Genomic DNA, 9993 nt, shown 5'->3' with positions numbered 1-9993 from the left:
TAGTAAAACATTTCTTATTTAATAACTAATTGGAACTATGGACAATCCCGTTCGATCTCTATTAGAGCTGGAACCACATCGACAGTACACAAAGAAATACATGATCAATCTCTACTTATGTATACTTTGTTTGTGATATTACTTCGTTAGTGGTGCATCGACGACTCGTCGATAACACGTCTGACACAGTAATGCAGTTTAGAACCGACGTCACTTTTGCTTCGTATTTCTTACTTTTCGGCCCAGCTCATTCTAGAGGACGTTAAAAATTGCAGACCGTTTTTGGGGCCGCGAGGTCCCATAAGGCTGCCACTCTTTAGTAATCTCTCCTCGCTGTTACTACTAACACTTTTTCTATATTTGTACATTATTTTCTATTTCGTACTCATAGAACACATTGACAAAGTTTGATCGTTTAAAACTGAAGCACTCTGTATACTGATCGAGTGTTTTTAATGAATACTTGCGAGAACGCTCACCGAGTATTAGTTACGGGCTCACGATTTTACGAGGAGAAGGCGTCGTAAAAAGCAGACGAAAATTCTTAGCGACACGCGGAAAGGACTGTATCTACCTGGGCTCAGCTAATGCGGAACGCGCATCAGAGGTTTAGTGCACGGCACAGCAGTTTAGCGATGCGTCGTCGTTGCAACATAACGGCGTCGAACATTAAACTGACATCGTGCGAGTGAGCGAGCGAGCCAGTTCATCCTGCCGGTAGTTTATCGTCGCAGGATTTCCTCCTTTCGTCGTTTGCCCGCCGCAGCCTAATGGGAACATTTACTCTGAAGGGCTAAACCGCCTCCGACCGTTCCGGAGGATAGATCCCCGCCGAAAGATCAATACTCGGACGGATGTCGAGTTGTTTAAGTGTGTTTACTACGATAAACAGGTACATAGCTAGAGCAGAGACGATGGAGAGACACGGCAGCCGTGAATAGCCGTAGAACAATCTGATTCCGGCGGAACACCTATACGGTGTTCCATGTTGTGGATTAACACATCATGCAATATTTCGTACAAAACGGACACAGGAAGAAAAGGTACAATTAAGTGCCTTTAAATCAATACCCGTAACTGTTGCAACAAAACTATTTTATACTTGATAAGATTGAAAGATTTGGTTTTACAAACGAGGGATGAATTGTATCTCAGAAAGGAAAACAGATTATAGAGAAGAGTTCATGTTAATATCAAGCGCAAAGTGTATCAGCGGAAACGGAAAACGTGCCAGGTGTTTGAATAAACATTTCAAAATATGTAGTGGATTCTACCTTTGAAAAAGGATCATGCGAACGGAGCAGGAGGGCGAGAGCATTCGATATATCGATGCTTGTCCCTCGTCCACGCGACGACGACGACGACGACCCTTCAAGCGACGCGGAAAAATCGCAGGAAAATTCAAACGCGCGACTTTCTCGTTTAACCTCGGTAACCACCGAAGGGAACGGTCTGTTGCCTCGGAAGTGGATTTCTCGGCTAGTCGAATGCGAAATCGTCGCCAGACAGCTGCCCCTGGGGCACCACGCGATATTTTATTCTTATCTATGCCTCGTCGCTCAGGTAATTTCTCTTTTGGCTCGTACCTGCCGACTTCGGACATCACTGTATTCTTTGAGCAAGATAAAAATAACCAGAGTCATATATGTACATTGGATTTTATTCATACTTTAAGGCAAAATGAATAAACAGTAAAATCTAATTTGATTTCAAGTTATTTTAGTTTGCTCTATTGAAAAGAATTTTTTAATCTCCTTCGCAATTTTCAAACGAAACGATATAGTAAAAATGGAAAATAATCCGGAAGTTAGACTAGAGTGTAAAGTTTCTGAGGAGAATCTCTTGAAAGGAGAACATAAAAACGTCGGAATAATTCATACTTCGTATCCTCTTACTACTCCGTTGCGAAACTCGATCGGCTACTTATAAAACCGGAAAAACGATGGTCTGTAGCACGATGAGAGGAACGTACAGTTAACGAAGCGACTCGCCCTGGCTAGAAGTAAATTGAAATTGGATGCAGTGACGCGAATTATTACAATCTTTCCGGTTGCGTTTGGAAGCGATGCATTTTTCCCAGACTCTCTGCTTGCGTATCGTTGCCATATATTTAATGGCTTTTCATTCGCATCTTTCATTACTAAATATTCCGCAAAAGACAAAGTGGTTGTTGCAATTTCCCTTCAGCCGACAACAAATTCAACTCGAAACATGATAAGAATTTCATTATTTTTTAAACGTATTCAGAAATTTGTCACTGGTAAGATGAATGTACATGGATAATGAAAACGAACGTTGAAATTTTTCCCAAGGGCCAGTATTATTGCTACCCATGTGATTCATAAAACTGACGATGAAGATATATTGTTTGGATGAATGACTTTACTATAGAATCCTGCAGTAATCTGACAAAGACTTTTTATACCATTCACTGCGGAATGATCTTGTTGCACGATGCCAATAATTCTCTCGTGATTCCACGATTTACTCGCTGGTTTAATGACGAGATTAACACGAACGCAGTACAATATCCGGCGAAGGAAATATTAAAAGAGTCAGTTCGCATCCCTTCGATTCTATCCACGTGACGAGCCGATTAATGGTTGGGAATAATATCCGACGACTTCAACTCGAAACAGAGATACGAAAATGGCAAGGAGTTCGTGAGCGCAGGGTAAGGAGGCGGAAAAAACGTCGAACCAAGCGAGACACAGACGAGGTTGGATAACAGATTGTGACGTATAGAGCGAGGAAGTACGAAACAGAGGGCGAAAAAGAGGAAGGAATTCCATCGTAAAGCAACGCGCAGCCAGTGATTTGCGACTGGTCCTACGGGTATTTCCGTGGCCCGGACAAAATAAATTGTTGTTTCCTCTCGAGAATTCGAGGAGGACGAACCCGTAGCCCGCGAATGCCCCGAACAATATCTTTAGTACCTTCGAGAGCCGGGAGAGGTGAAGCCACCCACCCCCACAGCGCCCTATATCTCTCTCTCTTTTTCTCCCTCTCGCTTTCTTTCTACACAGCACCGGTCGGTGTCCCGCTTGAACCGCGTTCAAGACTGAAATTTATGACACGTCGCGCATTTATATTCCCGCACCTTCCATAAATTTTACTTTACGCGCATGTAAGTGGCTCCACTTTTGTTCATAGATTCCTACGACTGTCAGATTTATGCTCGCGTACGTGCCACGATTCGATGAGACACGGATCGGGCGGGAACGGAAATGGAAGGATACTGCCTTAATACGTGTTAGGTATCCCATCCAAACCGACCGAAATAAAGACATTAAGATACCTTCATGAAACTTGATTTATACATTCGGGGACGTTCCTGAACATGTCTGTCAAATCTCATTCAATTCCGACCATTAGAAGTGATTTGCTCTTATAAAGCGTGTGGTTTTACAAAATACAATTTTATTGATAGTCCAGTCAGTGAATTATTAATTCACATTAGTACATATTTCTTGTATTTGAACTGATAATGAGAAAGGATCAAAATTTTGGTTGCAGATTCGATGAATCATACTTTTCGCAGTTCTGCCGGGACGTAAACATTAAACCGGATAGATGTACGAAGAAATTTCATCATTCACTCGTCGTGAAGTGAAAACCCTTTCGAAATAGAATTCCACCCTTAACCCGTGCCGTCCCGTTTGATAAACTCTCGCGAACTAATCCCAGCCCGTCTCCTCGATTATTCGAAAAAAGAAATTAAAATCGACGACTGGATCGATTCCGACCGACCAGGCGTTGCGATTTTCTCTTGAAAAAAAGTTTCTTGGGCCGGTGGTTCCGTTAGCTTATATTACATTGACGGGCACCATGCGATGATCGGTTTACGGGAAAATCGTTGGCTCTCTCGTCGCCGGGCGACGTTTTGTCCTCGTAAAAAAGGTGGGAGCCAATCCAGAGGATAACGGACAACCCGGCGGGAAAAGCTTTCACCGTAAGAGATCTGGGCCATACCACGCTGCACCGGCAGCCTGAACTTTCCCAAATTTTTTTCCTTGCTCCGCGTTTCTCGACCGTTTGGTATTATAAAAGCTGCATCCTTCCCCTGTTGCCCTCTTCTCTCGCCCTGAATCTCTATGGATCGAACCGCGTCGCCGGATAATAGGATGAGGATCGTACGTTTTGCTTGCCACGGTCTGCGGCCGCTTAAATCGAATCTCCCCGGATACCGTTGCAAGGGATGCAGAGCAGGGGGATAAGTAGTTAAGATATCGAATGAGATCACGTTTTTTCTTCCACGCGCGGTCCTATTTCCAACTTTACGCTATCTCACCATCACATTCGACGAGGATCCGTCCTGAATCTGCGAAATAGGCTTTCGCAAATGACTGCAGGGCGATATCCATTTAAGTATATCTTGATTTCTTACTTGTTTCCCTCTTTAAAACTAATTCTTCGTCATTAGAGAGAGAGAGAGAGAGAGTGAGAGAGAGGCAGATCATTTTGAAAAACAATTTAAGTATTAAAATTATTATGATTTAGTGGTGTTGTATATGAATAAGAACGGAGGTGCTGTATTTAAACGAGAAGCTGCGGTTTAGGGGCAGTTTGCCACCGTTACAGTCTCTGGGTAATCTTAATCCAATTAAACAGCATGTGCAATGGAATTACGTTGCGTAACCGAGCCCGGAAATTCGATTAATTTTTATATACTAGGCCAATCAGTTTGGCAAACATTCCTCGTTTAATCAACCTGCAAGTTAGTAGAATTCCGTTTCGATTGAATGAAATCATCTGCGTTTCAATATGTGAAGCACTTTGAGATTACAAAACGTTTAACTAACATTCTTAGGTGACTATTAAACGAAATAAGAACGCAATTGTTTTTTATGGTTCATATATCGAACTTTTCAATTTTCTTCAATATGAAAGAAAGAAAAATAGCAGTCTTCTTAAAAACTTCAAATTCGGATTTCTGAAATTTTGTGCAAACAGAAATTTAACAACAGTGTGTTACTTCACTCTTGTCGTTAAAACAAAAACGAAGGAAAATTACTAAATCTCGAACTTTCGAATTTCTTTCTTGTATTTGTCCATAAGTAAAATAAAATAGATAAATGGAATAGGAAATATTACGGGACGAGATTTGTTGATTTAAAAAAAAACTGAGTATCTTCCAAATTTAATACACAATGTATTGTATAAGAGATTATAAAATAACAATTTCAAAACTATAACTTATGAGTTAATCAGTCATATATTTCTCAGTTTGTATTCTGCTATAACGATTCATTTTAGAGAGTACACATTAGTTCGAAGGGACATTCCTCATCTCGCGTGGGATAGAGAGCTTTCATTGTTGATAATGGACATGGCTCGTACACAGGACAGCCTGGTAAAGGTACTTGTCTTTCTTGATGCATAAACAGAACGTAAGGAAATCCGGAACAACTGAAATAAGCAAATACAGATTACAACAGTTTAACAATCATACTACACGCACATAAATGCTCAGTATATTTACTCGTATAAAACGAATGCGATGTTAGCTCCGAAAGTATCAATAACTCCGGTTCTCCATGCCCTATCATTGGCATACAGTGAAAATAAATTATGTGTTAAATGCTGATCGTCTTTATAAACACGTAATAAAGCCAACAATTTCAGGATCGTTCCCGAGTGAGTAAAATACGCTGATACCGATGGCCCATCCGCTGACCTGTAAGTGAATGATGAATTAATTACATAGTATTTATTGTACTTAAATTTTATATGAGAAAAGGAAGAGAAGTTAGGAACATACAATAAAAAGTTGAAAACATCTCTCATAGCAGGGCAGGCTTGTTCGTAGGTCAACTCGTAACCATATCCATCTACCCAATAGTATCCTAAATCTTCCGCAAATTCCAATACCTGAAATATACCGATTACAATTATATTATTAAGGTGACATAAGTATAATTCCTGAATACCTACTTTTAAATCGTGTAGGGAGAATAGTTTACACCACGGTGACTCTGAATTTTTGTACCACGCAGTCTCGAAACCGCATATTAAATACATTAAGTGTATACTTTCTGAAATACAAATTTTCTCGTGTTTATTTCTCTTCTTGAATTCTCGCGTATCTATAATTAATCATTACCATAATCAATTTTATGGCCGATAAGTTTGGAAATATTCGCCACCATTTTCTTGTAAAATTCGCTTTCCAAGAACCTTCTTTTCTCGATTTGCGCTGTTGCATTGTGCTTCACCTCGAGTTGCCAACGCTGACAACGTTTATAAAACTATAAACTTAAAAACGGAATGATTAGAAAACAAGAAAGATTACACCTCCCTGCACTGATATGATTGTAAATTATTACTCTCAATACAGGATCCGCATGTTCGGGTTTTGGATATTGAATTCTCTCACTGTTATATTTACCAAACAGACCAATAGCGAAACTCTTTGCACTTTTCTCTGTGCGTTGAGTGGCAGTGTACTTAAACTAAAAAAATCTTATTTAATAAACATGACACGGAACTATATGTACAAAGTTACACATTCGTTACATATTCGTTAAACGTTACATTACATTCATTCTTATATGTATTACCCTATAAGTTTGATTGTCGTAGATTTCTGGCATGAGACTAGGAAATCTGGACTGATATCTTTCACTAATATCAATCATTTCATTTTCACCTTCCTCGACTAGTTTCATCACATCGTCTTCAGTGAAAGTGATCTCCCATTGTATGAATGAATCTATAATTTCCTTTGACAATTTTGTTTTATTACTCGCATAGTTTTTTAAGATAAGCTTTTGTATTTGCGGCAGTCTCTTAATCAAATTTGATATATGCTTTTTACCAGGATATCTTGCACCGTGTCTTAAAATTAGCCATATCTTCTTTGGCTCACATCCTACAAAGATACTAATTAGCTAACAATAAAATTATTTAATTCCGTAATTAAATAATACTACCTGGATAATCCAAAGGAGAATCATCGTTATTCATTACAAGTCTATATGGTGTTTTTGTTGCCAGCCTACACTTATAATCGTTGTTATACAAAAGGCAATTATGGGCGAATATTCGTTAAACGTTACATTACATTCATTCTTATATGTATTACCCTATAAGTTTGATTGTCGTAGATTTCTGGCATGAGACTAGGAAATCTGGACTGATATCTTTCACTAATATCAATCATTTCATTTTCACCTTCCTCGACTAGTTTCATCACATCGTCTTCAGTGAAAGTGATCTCCCATTGTATGAATGAATCTATAATTTCCTTTGACAATTTTGTTTTATTACTCGCATAGTTTTTTAAGATAAGCTTTTGTATTTGCGGCAGTCTCTTAATCAAATTTGATATATGCTTTTTACCAGGATATCTTGCACCGTGTCTTAAAATTAGCCATATCTTCTTTGGCTCACATCCTACAAAGATACTAATTAGCTAACAATAAAATTATTTAATTCCGTAATTAAATAATACTACCTGGATAATCCAAAGGAGAATCATCGTTATTCATTACAAGTCTATATGGTGTTTTTGTTGCCAGCCTACACTTATAATCGTTGTTATACAAAAGGCAATTATGGGCGAAGGTGGGTAGCACAATTATTGCATTAATAATTAAAAATATATAAACGTTCAATATCCCCGGCATCTTCGTAGTAACATTCATCTGCGTAAAACCCATAAAATACAGTACGTTATAGATATCAAATGTTACACATCACTACGAAATTACTAAACATGTTACAACTTAGAAATATACAAATAGATAATTCATTATAAATCTTATTTTGTATAAGAAATATGTGTTGAAAGTGACTTAACCTTTGTATTGTATCATAGAACTCTTTATCTTGTGCGGCAAACACGAACGCGCAATGTACTAATCTTAGGTCTAAATAAAATATAAAATGTACAATTGCTAAATTTGATATAATCAATTAAGTATACGTTATTATATTCATATTAATATTATATCACCATCACCGGCCAACGACAAAAGTTTAAATCCAAAGAAAAACAATCAGTACTCAGCATGGTACGAAGAGGGGTCAAAGTCAAAGGGTACAATTGAAGATATTGGCGCGTTTCACTGAACTATTGGACGTTGTTTTATTTTGATAATAATCATATATTATTGGAATAACATGAAGTGACTTTTGTTTATAACAATTAAAAATACATCAAAAATAAGATTTAAAATACTATTTCATTTTCATTATTGTTAAAACATATTAGAATGAAAGTATTCTAACCTTCTCATTTCTTTAATTTTTATACTTAATAACGCATAAATAAACTAAAATGACTTATTAATTGTAACTATAAATTTGCAAAATTTTTTATTCAAAAGAAGCTATTTACATACAAAAATAAAAGCTGTGTTGTTTGATGTATGAATAAACCACAATTGTTAATAAATGTTAGTATACTTACTATTCCAAATAGAGAGATAGTTACAGACTTTCATATAAGATAACAAAAGTTGTAATTAAACTGCTTTGTAATTTAGATGGGGAAGAAAAGAAATATTCAGTCAACACCTGCACCAGTACCTGGTCGAGTGAAAGTTGAAATAAAAGATGAATTAGGTAAGGAGGAATGTTATATTTCCTTGTAATATATTAGAAGCTTCATGTCATTCATGTACTGATTAATGTTAGAACATACACTGTTTCAGGGGACAGTGAAGTTCTTGTTGCAAGAGATCGTTTGAAAGGTGCTCTTAGAGAATTATTGCAACATAGTGACACAGGATCATCAGCTGAATCAAGTGAAGAAAGTTCTGTGCAAGAGAAACATCATATGAAGAGAATGTAATCTTTCTATGTACTCTAATTGACCTCTTTCTGTTACCAAATAATAGCACTTGTTTCATAATGATAACATGTATAGGTCTAAGTCTATGGGTTTTTCACAACCACGTAAAGTACGTCGCCGCAGACAAGTCCAAGCTGACACCTTGTTCCACCATACCTATGTAATGAAATTATTCGATAGAAGCGTTGATTTAGCACAGTTTCAAGAAGACACGCCACTCTATCCTATATGCAGGGCATGGATGGCGAATCAGCCAAGAAATCCTAATCTGGTACCAAAGTGAGTAATAAAATAATAATTGTAAAATTTCATATGTTTAAACATCATTCATTCATTTTGATATTCATACATAACGGTCTTATATTATTTAGTTATTTCTAATACAATTTCGTAGATACGTATTAGGTAAGCATAATTATGGATAATAATGTGTATAAAGACTGTTGAAGAATACACCATTAATACTTCTAAGATCTAATTTGTGTGCTGTTGGCTTGTTCAGAATACGTAGTCCGAGCCCAGAAATAGTAAATGAAATTAATGTAAGCAACAACATATTGGATAGTAATGGAGAAATTCGTGATGTTTATTACTTGCCGCCACCGCTACCTTGCGAGGAAGCTATACCGAGGAATCGTATACCATCACCAATACCTAAAGAGAAGGAAGAATTAAATTTAGATTATGTAAGATATCTAATATCGTAAAAATTCTCATTTTGCATCTATTATACCTTTTATGATAGACACACATTATACATGATCGTAGGATGGACAAACTTTGAAATCACGAGAAACATTGTTAAAAGAACATAGAGTACACTGGAACGCTGTGCGGAAAAAATGGCATCAACAGGCACATAAAAATGAACAACGTTTTGCGCAGAGTGCAAGCATTTTAAATACTATATTCAAGAGGTCTGTATGGAAGAGTTTGCGTGGATAAAGAAGTGGAATTATGTAAAAATATTTCTAAGAGTATATTTTAATGTTGCGAAACATAACTTTATTATAAAAAACATTTTTGTTTCAGGGCGCAATCAGAATTTGAGTAGTCCATTTATTGGCAGATCGTTGACATCCTATTGACAATAAATTAAATATGACTTTTCCATGAATTATGTATAAATATCTTTTTCTATTGTGTATCTTATGTCCTATTTGTAGAAATATATTTCCCTTTTTATTACAATATAA

General features: G+C 37.0%; 2 protein-coding genes across 6 annotated transcripts in view; one reads left to right on the top strand and one right to left on the bottom strand.

Annotated features, from left to right (window-relative positions):
• mip40 (Myb-interacting protein 40) overlaps positions 1-9993 on the top strand; it is a 63839-nt gene extending 53846 nt beyond the window's left edge. The window contains exons 1-7 of one of the 2 annotated variants that reach the window (XM_018026981.2): positions 8048-8399; positions 8490-8568; positions 8658-8793; positions 8873-9076; positions 9300-9483; positions 9566-9714; positions 9830-9993. In XM_018026981.2, the coding sequence (XP_017882470.1) occupies positions 8373-8399; positions 8490-8568; positions 8658-8793; positions 8873-9076; positions 9300-9483; positions 9566-9714; positions 9830-9851 (801 nt within the window). In that variant the 5' untranslated portion in view covers positions 8048-8372 and the 3' untranslated portion in view covers positions 9852-9993. Of the gene's footprint in view, positions 1-8047; positions 8400-8489; positions 8569-8657; positions 8794-8872; positions 9077-9299; positions 9484-9565; positions 9715-9829 lie in introns of those variants that run through there. The other variant, XM_026814781.1, reaches the window with a different exon arrangement.
• LOC108626353 (Multiple inositol polyphosphate phosphatase 2) lies at positions 5133-8041 on the bottom strand. 4 transcript variants are annotated; one of them, XM_026814779.1, is made up of 11 exons: positions 7958-8027; positions 7802-7871; positions 7502-7646; positions 6933-6977; positions 6561-6871; positions 6327-6452; positions 6104-6248; positions 5935-6035; positions 5762-5871; positions 5483-5677; positions 5133-5409 (listed from the first exon to the last, which is right to left on the bottom strand). In XM_026814779.1, the coding sequence occupies exons 3-11, from the start codon at positions 7644-7646 to the stop codon at positions 5253-5255; spliced, it is 1335 nt and encodes a 444-aa protein (XP_026670580.1). In that variant the 5' UTR covers positions 7802-7871; positions 7958-8027; the 3' UTR covers positions 5133-5252. The 4 variants fall into 4 exon arrangements, with proteins under 4 accessions (XP_026670580.1, XP_026670579.1, XP_017882469.2 ...); XM_026814778.1 differs by having other exon boundaries at positions 7802-8041; XM_018026980.2 differs by lacking the exons at positions 7802-7871; positions 7958-8027 and having other exon boundaries at positions 7502-7784.

The sequence above is a fragment of the Ceratina calcarata genome, unplaced genomic scaffold (assembly GCF_001652005.2).
Source record: "Ceratina calcarata isolate Rehan_Ccalc_2016 unplaced genomic scaffold, ASM165200v1 scaffold397.2, whole genome shotgun sequence".
In the NCBI taxonomy this organism is placed as follows: domain Eukaryota; kingdom Metazoa; phylum Arthropoda; class Insecta; order Hymenoptera; family Apidae; genus Ceratina; species Ceratina calcarata.
This window is presented reverse-complemented; position numbering and strand designations above follow the sequence as displayed.

Excerpts from the sequence above, each read along its gene's own strand:
- LOC108626353 (XM_026814780.1), bottom strand. The coding sequence starts at position 7,661 with ATGGGTTTTACGCAGATGAATGTTACTACGAAGATGCCGGGGATATTG. Across the intron at positions 7,396-7,456 it reads TTCTCCTTTGGATTATCCAG|GATGTGAGCCAAAGAAGATA; the intron begins GTAGTATTATTT and ends GTATCTTTGTAG. Across the intron at positions 5,678-5,761 it reads GATGTTTTCAACTTTTTATT|GTCAGCGGATGGGCCATCGG; the intron begins GTATGTTCCTAA and ends ATTCACTTACAG.